Source organism: Quercus lobata, chromosome 10 (assembly GCF_001633185.2).
Source record: "Quercus lobata isolate SW786 chromosome 10, ValleyOak3.0 Primary Assembly, whole genome shotgun sequence".
NCBI classification, from domain to species: domain Eukaryota; kingdom Viridiplantae; phylum Streptophyta; class Magnoliopsida; order Fagales; family Fagaceae; genus Quercus; species Quercus lobata.
Genome location: NC_044913.1, coordinates 16077524 through 16095275, shown reverse-complemented (window position 1 = coordinate 16095275; position 17752 = coordinate 16077524). Strand labels below are relative to the sequence as shown.

Below are 17752 nucleotides of genomic sequence, written 5' to 3'. Positions count from 1 at the left end.
TTCAGTATGCTGTACAAAGAAGTTCGCCTGAAGTTTGCCAGGCAGTTAGGTCAACCGAGATCATCAATACGGACTTCCGGAGGAGTTCACCTGACCTTGGCCAGACAGTTGGGTTGACTGAACTTTACGGAAAGTCACCGACCTAAGTTACCTTTGTTAATTTGGAATTGTTTGCATAACCAAGGACTATTTATAATTTGACTAATTAACAACTCGGCTTAATATTGGTTAATCCACATAGTAGGGGTATAAACAAACTTTCAATCTTTCTGTTTACGGCTTTGAAATGCCACATTGATTGCAGGGAGAACCCTTTGCAATGAAAGGACAACAAATATAAGTGCAAACAAACAAAACAAAGAGGTGAACTGCAGAGAAAATGCTTAATTGCCATAATAATAACTACATTTAAACAATAAGGGATAGTAATGGTTTTAAAATAAGATTGGTATCAAAGTAAATTGCAGGAATCATTGAATGCATCTAACAGTCATGTCAGGGTGTTGGATTGACGGGCCTCACGTGAAACCTTGATGAAAACATCCTCCATATTGGTGTCAGCCAAACCCCAAGCAAAAACAGTGAACTTTCTCTTTGCAGTCTCAACTGCTTGGAATACATCTGCAATTCTAATCTCACTTTTCGGTATCTCAAACTTCTGGGTTCCAGATAATTGGTATACCTTGCTGGCACTTGGTGAAAGATGTTGCACCATGTTCTCCACTTCTTCTTCATGATCCGAAGATGTTGTAATTGTAAACACATAAGACCATCCATATCTAGCCTTCAGCTGTCAAACACCGTATGAATCCCAATTATGAAGTGTTATGAAGAATTAACTTATTCAATTGCATTTTTATAGGAGAATTAAAAAAAAAAAAAAAAAAAAAGAAAAAAGAAAAAAAGAAGAAGAAGACAGTTAAATAGCTGTAGGCTGGTGGGATGTTAGTGCCCTTGAACTTTGACAAAGATGGTTCACACCATAGCAAGATACTCAAAGTCAAGATGATTCAGAAAAGAGCAAGCTAAATTGCATCGGAGCTCCAAAAGTCTCAAGAATGAATTTGAATGGGGGAAACAATGAGGCTGTTAACAAGCCTAAGCAGTAAAAACTTTTGTCATCTAAGAATATACTTAGGATCAAATCCTGCCTAGAAAATAGGGATTTAAGAGATGGGAGATGGCCACCTCCCATGAATAGTGTTGACTGCTGAGTGCCCAAGGGGAGGTAAATACAACATGTTGGTGTTGTAAAACCATCAAGCTTGATACAGGAATTTTGTGTCTTATAGTTATTTGACTGTTGGTGCTGATATTCAACATATTCATGAAAGAATAAATATAAGTGACGACGGGTATTGAGTACTTCAATACAAATCAAATTAATTGAGGATTTTTACTCAGTAGTGTATATGCAGTTAGCTTGAATGCTTTCCAATGCTTCTCAGTTGCTAAAGCTATCATGCATTCTTACGTTCTTATCATATGCATCTTCCTATCTAATATAGAAGTTAGATAACTAAAGATCAAAAACAGGAAAATCCATTAAGGACTACTAACTCAATAATTTTAAATCTCTATGAATAAGTTATATTATCGAGGTACCTCTTCTGGGTTTCCTATACACTGCAAGCTGCCGTCAACAAAGAATCCTAATCGATCACAGAGGAACTCTGCCTCTTCCATTGAATGAGCTGAAACCATGTATACAAGCTTCATCAGTGAAAGTATGAGGGAAAATAACAAAGCAAAGGACCATATAGTAGGGCAAGGAGAAAAATAGGTTTTTAATTTTAATTTTAATTATCATCTACAAGCCTATAAAACTGCAGTTCCATTGTCTATATGATCCAACATCAGCAATAATTGGTTTGTATTAATGATGGGAGAGAGAGAGAGAGAACTTGTTAAAATAATTGCCCGATCTTGCTTTGCATTCTTCACAACATTCCATAAGTTATTCCTTGAAGCTGGATCTAATCCAGTACTTGGTTCATCCATGTAGACAACCTTGCAGAATTCCAAGGATTAGATCATAAATAGCATAAGATAAATTTCCAAAATGGTTTTAAGCAGCACAGTAAATTGAAACAGAAATTAAAACATACTCTAGGATCCCCAATTAATGAAATGGCTACACTTAGCCTCCTCTTCATGCCACCACTGTATTTTCCAGCTTGTTTGTCAGCAACTCCACCATGAAATAGGTTGAGACTCTTAAGAGATTCTTCTACTGCCTGAAGATAGAGCAAAGGAATGGACAAGTGAACTCAAAACATGTCATGCTGAAGGTGATCAGCAAATTAAAGCATTGTAGCAGCTTTATCACAATATTCTCTCTCATAGACACAAAACTAAGCTATCCATATACTGAACCCAGATATATACACTGCACAAAATTACCTTCGTTTGATGTCAAGGTTGTCAGACACTAACAAATTAATACTTGGCATTGCACCAATAGCATCCCCCCCCCCCCCCCCTCTTTCTTTCCACCTTTTGAATAATTCTAATATTCACTTTTCAAATTTATAGCTTAACTAGTGCAATTATCATATATGCTGTCACTTTTCCTACCTTGAGAATTTATAAGTAATAATAGTCCGTCAAAATATATGAGGCCACACTCAAATTCCAATATGCCCTCCCAAAAGGATCCGTGGCTCTCAAATACAAATGAACCTTCATTCAACAAAATTGAGAGTGAAAGCAACATTGACTTACTTGTGTTAATGCAGAACCTTTAAGGTTCTTAAGTCTCCCATAAAATAGTAAGTGCTCCCTCCCTGTTAGTGTTTCCCAAAGCAGGCTGTTATCCGAGGAAAAAAAATTTATAAGAAAATACACGGACTTACAAATTCAAAGCAAAGGAAGCAGAATGAAAGGATAAAAAAAAAGGGAGACTTAAGAATGATCTAGCTTACTCATGCTGTGGGCATACACCCATGCTGGTGTATATTTCATTCATATGAGTCCGTATATCAAGACCTTGAACAAATGCAGTGCCAGTGGTTGGCTTTGTAAGTCCAATCATCTGTCAACAGATATGTGTTAACTCCTAAATATTGCATAAAGTACAAAAGATGATTTAATTTCTCTAACATAAGTGATTAAAATCCGAAGAGTGTCCAATCACAGTTTAATTAAAGTTTATTGCTACTTCCTGGTTAGTCAAGGTAAACTATATATCTTTAATCTATCCACAACATTAAATAATTTCAGGTTAGGAGGAAATAAAGGTAAATGCTTCAAAAGAAGCCCCATTGAAAGCATTTTCTATTTGCTCCCACCAATAGGAAAACACATATACAAATTCCCAAAAGTTTATTTCATTTGAAGAGACAAAGAACCTGTATACTGACCATATTGATAAAAGAGGTTTTGCCTGCACCATTGGGACCAAGCATACCAAAACATTCGCCTCTAGGCACAGCAAGATATAGTCCTTGCACTGCGAGTTTTTCAGGGTTTCCATCACTTCCTGGGTATATCTTTTGCAAGTTATCACAAACAATGGCATGGCTTGTGCTTGATTCATGTAGCAGTTGGTCAACCTTCTCCCTCTGGCAATAGATAAATTTGAATTATCATTTACGTGAATAAAAGAGTTATGTCACTTCATTGAATAAGATGGATTTCACAACAATTTGAGGGACTGTATAAAATACACTTCTCATAACTTCTATACTGCAACAATCTTCTCTATCACACAGTTTGAACCAGGGAAGCATGGGGGTAGGGGAAGGAAAAAAATGAAGAGAACAAAATTCTGATTGAGGCATGGAAAAAAAAATGTAATCATGAGGTTGAATTGAAAAACAATCTGGAATTTTTTAATATTTCGAGATAATATCTAAAACAATGTATACAACACCTTGCAGATAAAGCACAGGATCAGAAAAAATTATGTTCTATTTATATTGGTTTTATGTCTATGTACTGAGTGCTACTAAAACTTCTTCATAACTCTCTACTGGCGGTGGTGGGTGAGAAATTTAGTATATGAAGTAGGATATAGAGAAAGTTACCTCTTGGTTAACATCAGCCTTATCCATCTGAACATTAAGTGTGGAGTCCTTACTTTGTAAACTAGGCTTCCAAAAAGATAACAGAGGCTTCTTTTGAGAATTTTGAGATTTTCTTCTTCTAACCCCGCTTCCTGGTGACACAAATCTATCTATACCATATGCAACAAAAAGCACCACCAACCAATTGACAAACATGATAATCAAGACCTCCTTCATCCCATTTTCACTATCGTTCAAATCTTCCCACCTCATCCCACCATCCAATTGAGCATATTGTGCAAACTCATATAACCCGCGATATAAAGAAAATCCTGGATATAGCTCCATTACTATAACCCACATTTCTGCAACCAAGAATTAGCCTCAGAATGATTAGAATTGGTGGAAAATATTCATGCGAAGGGTTGAAACAATGTGAAAAACACTAAAAAGGAAAATATCTAATTTACCAAATGATTGAGTGTGATACATGAACCAACACATGATTCAGTCAAACAACAAATTCAACTAAAGCAAAATGTCCACATTCCTCCACTCTCCTGAACATGGATGATCAAACAACTAATGCAACTTCTAATCGTGGTATCAAGCAAAGGTTCCATCTTACCTCCACTACTGGCAGGAAATCCATATAAACGGCTAAATTAAAGCATCAAATATTTACGTTTTTGCAATAGGATTCAGTTCTTAAGAGTAAAACTTTTTTTCTTAGAAGCACTTAATCTAGTTTAATGTGTAAGCCACTACACTTCACCCCTATTTATGAGAAAAGAAAGTAGCATTGCTCTTGCCCCAATTAAGTTTTGCCTAGCGTAGGGTTTTGATCATCCATTGGAAATATTCCCCATTCATACAATTTTATTTACAAATTTTTTCATTACTTATATGCTAGAACAAGTTCAAAAGGTACTAAAGCATGGTTTTTCAGGGAACTCCATGCAAAATCAGAATATTTTTAGCGTAAAATTTTTTATCAGTTCAATCAAACATAAACAGGATCCTGGGGTTTGCGCTTTCCTTTCTCTTGTATAACCTATATAAATATCAATGCACAAGCAGCCTGAATGTAAAATAATTCCTTTGAGAGATTATTATTGTCTGTGACAACAAAGACTGCCTCTGATGTACATCTTTGTATCTCTAGTCTCAACCATTGGGAGTAGTTTTTGGATATCAACAAAAGAGTGAAAATCTGCAAGAAAATTCCTAGATATCAAGCTTTTTCTGTGTAAGATTGATTATCTTTTCTGCAAAGCCATCAATTGAAACATGAGCTATCATTAAATAAAACATCATGTTGAAGCCAAAAAAATTAAAGGTATATCTGTGAAGCCCTATGAATGAGATAATAGATACTCCTTTTTCACAATTTTTGCCACTTACTTGGAAAATAGTTACTTTCAACAAAAGACATGAAAAGGAAACTTGCTAAAAATCCTGTTCCAAAGACGCATATGTATGCTACCACTGCAAGCATTGAATTTCAAACATGACCATGTGTTAGTTAATCTTTTAGTTGGATATAGGGCTTTTACCCAACAATATAGTAAACCTCAAACCTGTAGCAGTCTTAACACTTGAAAAAAATGCAGCTCCTAGAAAGGCCAATGAAATTTGCAAGTTTATATATATGAAATAAAACACAAACTGAATGCTGAAGTCGTTCAATCCAAAGAATTTTAAGCCTGAAATGAAAACAACTTGCATTTTAGCAACATACTAACAAATTAAAGAGGAAAAAAATTTTAACTGCCGTGCATTCTTACCTAGAAGTGCACCAGATGCTACGAAAACCAACATGTAGATCGAAGATACAAAAAGAAAGTAAAGGTAGGAAATCATCCAATAAGGCCCATCTCCAAGCCCATGCATTTTCATCATGATTCTTAGTTTTTGTTGTTTCTCATAAACTAATGATTTCAAAGCAACCTACATTATTAGGCAACATGTTAAAAATATTTGTAACCATAAGGTAAAAATCTATAGCCAAAAAGAAAAATAAAACAGATGTTAGATTCAATCATTGACCTCTGCTCTCAAGAAACTTAAGACATTGTCACAAGGTCTTCCAAGAGAAGGTTAATACGTACCACTTAAGGCCTGATCCTAGGATTACAAGCAAATGTCATTGTAACACATTGATAGTCATAGACGTAGAGTTTGAATGATTTAAAATAGAAGAAATATGCATCTCTTCTCACATAACATAATAGCTCTCACTATTTGACTTCACCATGTACAATATCTTTTCATATAGGTTGCATGCTCAAGTGCAAATTCATGCGCACTGAAAATGATCAATTTTTCAGCATCTCCTCAGACACCTCCAACTAGTAGAAGAATTCTGAATCCATTCGTTTGCACTTTCTACACATACGTCTTTTTCTTTTTATTGGTGCGCATAGAGCTTTACAGACTTAAGAGTGGCGTGGACATCAATATCATGTATTGTTGGTCATTTCCAAAACTAGAATATTATAGTATAAGGAGTCAACTAAAGTCTAAAAGCATCACCAAGTAGATCTTTATAGAATTCCTAAGCATGAACTTATGAAGAGAATTATGACTAAATAATGAGGGGAAAAAAAAAAAAAAAACCCGAGCTATTCATGGCTTCTGCATATATAAAGAAAAAACAATTATGATAAACTAATGACAGGGCTTTCTTTTTCTTTTCCATTTTTTTCCCTGTCTATAAATGGTAATAGGGTGGCACAAATTCTAAAAACATTTGTAAGAACATGCAAACCATATGGACAAGTCAAACAGTGCTAATGCAAGTAACAACAGGTCACATACAGGGAATAACTGTAGAACAACCCATGTGAAGAAGAGAGGACCAACAAGAGAAGCGATATCCAAGTTGGGAATGGCTGTTCGTTGGTGCATGTCTTTGACAAATTCAAATAACATTTGTGTACCAGGCCCTTGCAGAAAATGAAGGTACGCATTGGATGCCTATCAAAAAAAAAAAAATATTGCAACATTTCAGCATGTACAATCGTTTGTCATTTGATGCAAACATTAAGATACATATTAAATACTTAAAAACCTCCAAGGAAAGAGTCCAGTTCAAAGAAAAACATAAACCATATGAATGACATAAACAAATGTTAATGTACCATATTTCTTAAGGAAGCCTTGTTTCAAAAGGGAGTGAAATTGTTTCCAAAAGTGAATTATGAATAGTAGAATTCCAAATCAAATAAATTGAACAATAAAGATAATAGCGTGTTATGTCATTTTGCAGCCAACTCATTGGGTGTGATGTCCCTAATATGACATGACCAAGCAAACCTCTAAAAGAAGCTGATTAAGTCAATCAAATGCTTCAATGAAAATGGAAATTTTCCATGTTTAACAAATATTAACAGGACATGCCTCTCTTGATGTAGACAAGTAGATATTAGATATTATTTAGTGATGTAAATTTCTTGGTAGCCACCATCACCAGGATGGGCTTGGATGGGTTTGAAATGATGTTAATTGTGAGTTTGTGACCAAGTCAGGTTTGGAGCAGGGTAGAGTTTATGAGCTTTAGATACCCCTGGCCTGCCCTGCTTCACTTATACCCCAATCTAATATTTTGGCATATATATGCGTGTGTGCATGCGTGCGTGTGTGTAAGGCTAAATACATGAAGTGGTTACAGTGAGATTTGGAGAAGTGTAGAATTTATAAACCAATTCTATCAAATATTAGTCACATGTTAGTTGAACTGTTCATGAAGGAATTTTGGAATTATGAAACCAACAAGGGGAATTTTTTTTTTTTTTTTTTGTCTTTGGAATTGATGCCACTACAAAACTCAAATTGGAAGTATGGTCCAGCACTTTTTTTCTATCACTCTTCAAATGTAAGAAAAAAATATCTAACACTACTACCCACAAATTCTGTAGTTCAGATTGGGTTAATGAATCCAATCTGATCTTTGGGATTTTTTTTTTTTCAAAATAACACTCATTTTCAAACAATTTCATTAGTTAGGATTGATTTCAAACTATTTAAGAAACTAACATCTCAAGTCCCTTAGAATCAAGTTTACTGTAGCAACTTGACTATCAAAGACTCGATTTCCATAAAAATCTACATGGAACTCGAGTCTTTCCACAAAAGAAAAGAATGCAAGTCTCTTCTTCTAGTCTCTTCCTCTTCTCAAAACAACCAAAGAAAAATGAAAGAGATAAAAGCATTTCCTCTTCTCAGAACAACCAAAGAAAAACGAAAGAAGAGCAAAGAAACACAAAGCAAATACAAAGAAACCCAGCAAGAAGAGCAAAGAAACCCAGCATGCAAAGACAAAGAAATCCAGCAATGCATGGTTGGAGCTGTTAAAGTGAGCACTGAAAGTCAAAGACAGAATTTGAAAATAGAGGAAGAAGAGGCATAACTGCTATTTTGTCTAACGGTCCCTTGAACAAAACGATGTTGTGTTACTTAAATGTATTCTGTCTTGAAGGGAAAACAGTGTCGCTTAAGTTAAATGGAACGAGGTTGTTTTGCACATCTTTTCTTCAACGGTGATAGTTTTTGAAGTGCTTTGTTTCTATCTCTGAGTGTGCTCAGTGCTCTTAACCTTGGCCTCTAGTGAATAGTTAAGCAATAACTGTCATCCAGGCTATCATCCCTAATTTCATGGAGCAATGATTGCAAGGTGGTTGTGATTTAGTGAGAGCAATTTTGGCTTCTAGAAGGTTCTTGATGTATTGTAATTATGCTATATAAACAGACTAGTGTTAATGTATTCTATGAGCTTGATGAAATAGAATTTCTCTTTTCAGCTTTCCAGAAATCTCTCTCTCTCTCTGATTTTCTTGTTTTCTGGCATTGTTGACCAATCTTGCAAGCTCCAAAATTCTTTCATGGTATCAAAGCCGCAATCCATGGCTTCAACAACACCAACAGAGATTGCTCAATCCACACACACAACTCCAATCCATACAACTCTACTCCTTCAACCTCAACACAATCACCATTGCTATTACTCTCCAACATGTCAAAGCTCATGTCAATTAAGCTTGATTACACTAACTACATCCCATGGAAGCACCAGTTAATCACTATACTGGAGGTTTATTCTTTGGTTGAACACATTGATGGCATAGCACCAAAGCCATCACCTTTTGTCCTTGATGCTACAGGAAATGCAACTTCAGTTGCTAATCCTGAATTTCAAGCTTGGAAGATCAAGGATAAGGCACTTCTTTCCTTGATAAACTCAACTCTCACTCCACAAGTCCTCTCACTTGTTGTTGGTATCACTAACTCAAGGGAAGTATGGAACACTCTAGAACAGAGGTTCACTTCCACATCAAGAGCTAACATCTTGAATCTCAAGCTTGAGTTTCAAGGTCTTAAGAAAGGAAATGATTCTGTGAATTCTTTTCTGCAAAAAATTAAAGTAGCTCGTGACAAATTCCTTTCTGTGGGAGTCATAGTTGATAATGAGAGTTGATTTTCATTGTTCTCCAAGGACTCCCTAGAGAATTTGCACATTTCTATTTTGCAATTCAAACTAGGAGTGATCCTATCACTTATGAGCAACTTGCCATCATGCTACAAAGTGAGGAACAAGCTATGACTGATCACTTAGATTCAATCTCTCACTCTCTTGCTATATTTGCTTTTAATGGTAAAGCAAACAGAAATTCACAAAATCAGTCACAGAATCATGTATCTGGAAGAGGAAGAGGAAGAGGCAGGTACAACCATGGTGGAGGTCAGCAGTAGTTTTCATCACAAGCCACTCATAATTTTTCTCCTCAAAATTCTTCTCAAGGCTTCAAGCATGAACGGCCAACATGCCAAATTTGTGGGAAATCAGGACATCAAGCCTTAGATTGCTACCATAGGATGGATTTTGCTTATCAAAGCAAAAATCCTCCCACAAAACTTGCTGCTATGGCTAGTGCATCCAATGTAGCCATTACCAATAATCAAGATCCCAGGCTTTCTGATTCAGGTACATCAGATAATCTCACTGCCAATCTCAATAATCTCTCCATTCAGTCTCAGTACAAAGGGCCTGAACAAGTCATTGTGGGAAATGGTCAGTCTTTGCCAATAAATCACATAGGTAATGTCACCTTACACACCATATATCAGAATTTCATTCCTAAAGATGTCCTTCATGTACCAAGAATTGCTTTGAATTTACTTTCAGTTCGTAAATTCTGTTTGCATAATAACTGTTCTAGTCATTTTGATGTGAATGAACTCAAAATTCAAGATATTCCTACAAGGAGACTCCTTTACAAGGGCTTGAGTGAGAATGGAGTCTACCCTATCTACTCCAAGAACTTCATCAAGTCATCACCACACATCAATTCTTAGTCACCTTCACAAAAGCATCACTCTTCAGTTGTTACTCAATTTCCTTCTGTTTTTCATGTAAATAGAGAAAATAAATGGTTGTTGTGGCACCATAGGTTAGGACATCCAAGTGATAAAGTTCTTGATGTAGCTTTATCTTCTGTTGATAATTTATGTACCTCAGATAGTAATAAGTGTCTTTCTCATTGTAAACATTGTTTGAATGGTAAAATGCATCAGTTTTCTTTTCCTATTTTTGATTTTCAAGCTTAAAAACCTCTTGAATTGGTGCATTATGATGTTTGGGGCCCAGCTCCTGTCATATCCACAAATGATTTTCAATATTACATTCTCTTTGTTGATGAGTATTCTAAATTTACTTGGCTTTACCTTCTTAAACACAAGTCTAATGTTCTTGATATCTTTAGGTTCTTTAAAGCAATTGTTGAGAAACAACTTGATTCCAAAATCAAAGTTTTGAGAACTGATAATGGTGGAGAATTCACTTCTAATTCCTTCAAGCATTTTTATTCTACACATGGTCTTATTCACCAGTTTTCTTGCCCTTATACACTAAAACAAAATGGGGTGGCTGAGAGGAAGCATAGGCATATAGTTGAGTGTGCTCTCACTATGCTCTCTCACTGTCAATTACCACCTTCCTACTGGTCCTATGCTATCTCAACAGCAGTACACATCATCAATAGACTTCCTACTCCCATTCTCAAGAATTCAACTCCTTGGGAAGTCTTATTTCAATCAAAACTTGATATTACTCACTTAAGGTCTTTTGGTTGTGTCTGTTTTCCCTTACTGAGATCTTATAATACGCATAAGCTGATGCCACATACCACTCCTTGTATCTTTCTTGGTTACATTTATCAAGACCCTGTCACTTCTCGAGTCTATATTTCAAGACATGTCCATTTTAATGAAACTGAGTTCTTTACTCCTCAGTCTTTAACCATTAGTCCAACCACTGCACCTACTGCACAATCTTCCACACCACTGATGCCTACACAAAGTCTTATTCCTTTCCCATGTGCCTCATCTGACTCATAGCCTGCTTTCCTTCACACCACTACGTCAAAAACTTCATCTAACCAATCCTTCTCACTACCTATTTTTGTTCCTCAATCTGATCACACTCAATTACCTATTCTTTCACCCCAACTATCACCATCCCTTCTCCATCTACTTCTCCATCACTTTCAAGTCTTGCCCCTACCTTTCCTACTTCACCTACCATTGTTATACCTACTGCCATTTCCTCAGCTGCTCCACAGGTTCCTTCTACTGTCAATACTTATCCAATGATCACTAGGTCCAAGGATGGGATTTCAAGCCCAAAGCCCTTGTTGCCAAGGCTGTAGCTGTTCCATCAGTAACTACTGCAGTACCATCTACCTCATACCCAACCAATTCAATTGCTGCTAAGGGTGTTGATGTTCCATTTTAGTTCAGCAATTCTGCAGTGTAGTGTACTAAATCCAAGAAAATCAGTTCTACTCCTAAGCCTGATTACATTGTTACAAAACCACCATCCTATAGGATTGCGGCACAATACCCTCAATGGTGTTCTGCAATGGATGATGAATTTGCAATGCTCCAAAGGCAGGGTACCTGGGTTTTGGTTCTACCCTCTCCATCTTAGAATCTGGTTGGTTGTAAGTGGATGTTTAGGCTCAAGCATAATAGTGATGAGACTACCAACAGGTATAAGGCCAGGTTGGTTGCAAAGGGGTTTCATTAGCATTATGGGGTTGATTTTGAGAAAACTTTCAGTCTAGTTATCAAACCTCTTACTCTGAGGATTATTCTATCTCTTGCTGTCCAATTCAACTGGCCTCTTAGGCAGCTTGATGTCAGTAATGCCTTCCTTCATGGCTATCTGAGGGAAGAGGTTTACACGGTTCAACCTTATGTGGATCCAGCTCATCCCAATCATGTTTACAGGTAACTGAAGTCTCTCTACGGTCTCAAACAAGCCCCTAGAGCTTGGTTTGAGAGATTTTCCACACAATTGTTGCATATAGGTTCTCAGGCCTCTCTAGCTGATTCTTCCTTGTTCATTTTTAGACAAGGCAAATTGGTGGCCTATCTTCTTGTCTATGTTGATGACATAGTCATGATTGGGAACAATCCCCAATTTTTGTCTTCTTTGATTGCTCAACTCAATGCAGCCTTTGAGCTTAAAGATTTGGGTCCCCTTCATTACTTTCTTAGTCTTCAAATCACCAAGACTTCCAAACGCTTATTTTTGACTCAGACCAAGTATGCTCAGGATTTGCTTCTCAAGATCACTATGCACTCATCCAAACCAGCTCGTACTCCTTGTGCTCCCAATTCCAGATTGGTTCCTAATGAGGGTCCCTTCCTTTCCAATCCTCATGCGTATAGGAGTTTAGTGGGTTCACTTCATTATTTGACCTTAACAAGGCTTGACCTCAGCTTTGCAGTGCAGCAAGAGTGTCAATTTAAGTCTGTTCCCACTAATGTTCACTTAATTGCTACTACGAATTCTAAGGAATGTCAATAGTACATTGCACTATGGAGTGTTTCTTCAACCTAGGCCTCTCTCTCTTTCAGCCTTTTCTAATTCAGATTGGGCAAAGGATCCTTTTGATAGGCGTTCTATTACTGGTTACATGGTCTAACTAGGTTACAACCCCGTCACTTGGAGTGCCAAGAAGCAAGAGACAATTTCAAGATCTTCAACTGAGTCTGAGTATAGGGCTTTAGCCACAACTGCTGCTAAGCTTTCATGGCTTCGCCAAGTGTTGAAAGATCTTGGTATTTTTCCCCTCCTTAACTCTAGTGTGATAATGTTTTTGCACTTGCCATTGCTTCCAATCCTGTCTTTCATGCTCACACCAAACATGTGGAGGCGGATTACCACTTTGTTCGAGAAAGGGTGCTTCGCAGAGATTTTCTAGTGAAGTATTTCCACAGGTGATTAGCTCGCTGATATATTCACCAAGAGTTTATCCACCTCTTGCTTTGTTTTTCTCAAGTCCAAAATCATGGTGTCTGTTGACTCAATGGTTTTGAGGGGGGATGTTAAAGTGAGCACTGAGAGTCAAAGACAAAGTTTGAAAATAGAGGAAGAAGAGGCATAACGGCTATTTTGTTTAACAGTCCCTTGAACAAAACAATGCCACGTTACTTAAATGTATTCTGTCTTAAAGGGAAAACGGTGTCACTTAAGTTAAATGGAATGAGGTCATTTTGCACATCTCTTCTTCAACAGTGATAATTCTTGAAGTGCTTTGTTTCTATCTCTGAGTGTGCTCGATGCTCTTAGCTATGGCCTCCAGTGAACAGTTAAGCCATAACTGTCATCCAGGCCATCATCCCTAATTTCACAGAGCAATGATCGCAAGGTGGTTGTGATTCAATTAGGGAAGTTTTGGCTTCTAGAAGGTTCTTGATGTATTGTAATTATGCTATATAAATAGACTAGTGTTAATGTATTCTTTGAGCTTGATGAAATAGAATTTCTCTTTTCAGCTTTCCAGAAATCTCTCTCTCTCTCACTCTCTCTGTTTTTCTTGTGAGGAAGATTAACTTTGCTCAATTATATCGGTCAGATCCTTCTTCTTCACTCTGTTCTTGTAATGTTGCCTTCTTCTTCACTCTTGTGTTGTTGCCTTCATCTACATCATGAACAAGGAAATCAAGTCTCTTAGGCTCAAGTTCTAAGAGCAAAATCGAATTTCTTAGACTCGAAATGTTAATTTCCTAAATAGTTTGGAAATGTTGCTAACTAATGAAAATGTTTGGGGATTGATGTTAGTTTGCAATTTTTTCCGTGATCTTTGCTTGATAAACCAGATACAAGCCTAATGGTGATAAACAAGATTAGTGATCAAGTAACCCCCTCTTTTCATTGGGACAATTTCTAAAAAGTAGGAGTTGAGGTCATTTTTGTAGCATGAAAGAGTTCATTTTTGGGATTCAAAAAGGGACAAACAATTAGCTTACTTGCCCTGATATAGAATTTTCGGATCTGAAAACAAATGAATTAAAGCAATGGCTATACACTATTTTTGGGCCAAGCCTTTTGATAACTAGTCTTCTATGGAAGTATTGATTTTACATGTTTATAATTTTGGAAATCTATTATGTATGATACTAAATGGTAGTTAAATTAGTAAGCTTTGCTTATAGGAGAGGAAGGGGAAAGGAAGAACCGAAGAAGGAGATTAAATAGAGGGTGGATGGTTCCAAGATTTTCTTGGTATGGGGAGAGAGAGAGAGAGAGGAGGTTTTCACCCAGGTTCATATTTCTTCATAATCTAATAGCAATCTTAATCACATGCAAGAATTCAAAATTAAAATGGAACTAGGCAGAGCCCAAAAAACAAAAGACCAACAAATACTAGCATGACAAAAGAAATCAAGAAGTAATCAAGTTTCAAGTTTCATATACTTACCAGATTCACTGAGCGTGGAATTCGAAGCAATACATTGTCACCTGTCTGACCATATGTTGAATTGTACCAGATGCTCACATTAAAATTGTTCTTGTTTGAGTTTAGAAAATCATAGGCTGTGAAAATATCAAACCTTAAGTATTTTCTACTTATTTTCATTTTTTTTTTTTAATAATTGAAGACCCTCGGTAGTTCTAAAGTCACACGAAACAATTAATACAAGGATTAACTGGACTAACCTGCAATTATCTCATTAATCTTTCCATGTAGATTCCCTTTATAATAACCCTTATATAACTCATCATTTACCAAAGTAGAATCATTGCGCCACAAAACCAAACCTTTGACACATTCTCTTGGATCTAGGAAAAAGAAATTAACAAAGAATTAGTATGTTTTATGCAAATAACTTTCTGTCCCTATTGGGGGGGGGGGGGGGGTGTCTGTGTGAGAGAGAGAGAGTATGAGTCAAGTTGACAACATTGTATTAAAATATTAACTTAGTGCACATGGACCTAGTAAAGTTCACCCAGATTTAGATAAGTCCTGGTAAGTCCCACTTCTAACAAAACAAGCTCACACACCATTAGACTAAGTCTAATTTGACAGTTTTTCATCCTTAGTAAGAATAATTGTCAAGGATCAAATACATAGATAGTTCAACTATGACAGAACCTGACCATTCTCAAACACCAAAAAGAAGCTTCCCCCATTAAACCTGCACGCTACAAACCAATGAGTCTGCTAACTTTACATCCATCAAGCATTCTGAAGGGAGAACCATGGCCAAGAACTTTTTTCTAAAATATAAAGTATGGTTAGTGGATGGAATTTTAGAAGATTAATAACCTTTTACCTTTAAAAAAAAAAAAACTGGAAGGGTTCATATACATGAGCAATACCACTAATAATTGTTGCATATATCTTTCATATGAATGCATTTAACATTCTTGTTTTCTTGTCATTATTCTTGAAAAGCTGGCATGTTCTTTTGTGTCAAATTCATAAGCAAAGCTATTTGCAAAGAACATGTGCACAAGGTGTGGTTTGACATTACAGGTAAAGATAAGTTGTTTTCACAAACCATATACACAGGATATGTACAAAAAGCATTCTTGCGTCCATGCAACATATATATGAAAATTCTTGAGCAATGAGGATAAAAGGAGAAGAAACCTCACCCACTTCAGGATCAACAACGTTAGTTAAAAAGTTGTTTGTGCATTGACGTTGGACAAGATAGATTATATCATCTAGAAATTTTAAAGGAATTAAATATTGAGGAGGCATTGATGATGATCCCTGTGACAATTACAAAAGTCGCATTAGCAGCAAAAAGCTACCTAGAGATTGAGAAGCAAAATAAACAATATACTATTGATGATGGACATGAAATTAAGGTATAAATAAAGAGAAAGAGGGAAAAATAAATAAATAAACGGAGGAAAGACAACTTACTAGAACATTGGCAGCTACACTACCCAGGTCATTGTAACTAGCCATAATTTGAGAGGTATTCAAAGAGCTTGTAATCATGGTCCCAGCCAAAACTATCAAAACATTCAGAGTAAGTTCAACCAAATCAATTAGAAAAAACTATTTCCATAACCCAATCAAGTGAAACAATCAGCTATTTAAGTTAATTGAATCACATGTACACACACACAAGAGGCAGAGAGAAGAGTATACTTTCTCCAAGAGAATGATTTTTCCCTGTGAGAAGAATAGTTGCAGGACAAGAACCATTCCTCCTGCATGACTCATCTGGCAAGTCATTAAATAGGAAAAAATCAGTTCTGACTGCACGATAGGGAGATCTTGGCACTTGTAACAGTGGAGGTGTTACTGGAATCTCGGGAGTGGGACAATTGAAATTGGTTTTTGGGTCACATTTTTTGGCATGTTTTATGACATTATCATAAACATGTTGGAAGACAACAATTAGTATACAGAGCAAAGTAGGATAGCAAACGAGCAAAATATTTGTCCTCATATTTCGTTTCTGCAAAAAAAAAAAAAAAAAAAAAAAGATAATATTAGCTGAGCAACAACAAAATTAACCATAAATAAATAAATATTTTCCTTTGATGTTTTGAAGATATAGATCGATAATTGCCTTTGATAATTTATTTGTTTCATTAGAAACACATTAGCTTTATACAACACTACCCATCAACTATTGAAAACTTTGTCATATGAATCCACAATAGAGAACCAGCCATATAAAAAATTGATCCGTATCAATGGCTATTACTGAATTAAAAGACTGATTAAAAAGAATGGCTATTACTGAATTAAAAGACTGATTAAAAAGAAACTCAATATATCCCAACAAAATAAACCAATGATCAACAAATAAAGAAAAAAGGCATAAAATTAACAAAATGACAAAGAGCAATGAGAAAATAAATAATGAAAACATTTACAAGCACGTTTGGACAATCTATGATATTTGAATTGCCTCATTTTGTTTACAAGTTATCATTTTTACATGGATAGTAGCCTGGTAATAGGAACCTGAATTGTTGGCTTTTCATGATAATATTAAAAATAACAAGTTACCATGAATTTGATAAGGTAAATATTTTCAATGGTGTCATTTAACATAATAGATCATAAGTTCTAAATTCTATTTCTACCAAAGTACCAATGCATGCAGACACTCAATGTACAATTGTATATGGGAGCACAAGTTTAACTATGTAGAGAGAGAGAGAGAGAGAGAACCTGAAAAGTTAAGTTCTTTCTGAGCAGAGCATTGGCTTGAGTCCAGAAGCTTGCAGGACCATGTGATGGACCAGCCATTATCAAAGCACCCAGAAGCTTAAATCTTATTGAAGCCTTTATGTTGGTCACTGGGCTGCAGAATTGTCTTGGTGTCTTTCTTTTTTGTTCTCTATTCCTCAATCAATCCAAGATGAAAGGTTCAGTTTCCCTGTTCAAAGAAATTTTTTCTTTCTTAGACAAAGAAACAGC

General features: G+C 36.0%; 1 protein-coding gene across 1 annotated transcript; it reads right to left on the bottom strand.

Annotated features, from left to right (window-relative positions):
- Positions 1–490: 490 nt before the first annotated feature.
- On the bottom strand, positions 491–17581 carry LOC115964411 (ABC transporter A family member 10-like). Its single transcript, XM_031083728.1, has 19 exons — positions 17504–17581; positions 16466–16778; positions 16235–16326; positions 15958–16078; positions 15016–15138; positions 14777–14892; positions 6828–6986; positions 5795–5957; positions 5588–5713; positions 5412–5495; positions 4152–4372; positions 4029–4115; positions 3363–3563; positions 2925–3034; positions 2725–2809; positions 2109–2237; positions 1905–2010; positions 1606–1694; positions 491–790 (listed from the first exon to the last, which is right to left on the bottom strand). Exons 1-19 carry the CDS (start codon positions 17579–17581, stop codon positions 491–493), a joined length of 2703 nt encoding a protein of 900 aa, XP_030939588.1.
- Between the last annotated feature and the right edge of the window lie 171 nt (positions 17582–17752).

Coding starts and splice junctions, on each gene's coding strand:
- LOC115964411 (XM_031083728.1), bottom strand. CDS start 17,581: ATGGCTGGTCCATCACATGGTCCTGCAAGCTTCTGGACTCAAGCCAAT. Junction 16,079..16,234: donor GTGTAGCTGCCAATGTTCTA/GTAAGTTGTCTT, acceptor TAATTGTCACAG/GGATCATCATCAATGCCTCC. Junction 5,958..6,827: donor TTGTTCTACAGTTATTCCCT/GTATGTGACCTG, acceptor CTAATAATGTAG/GTTGCTTTGAAATCATTAGT.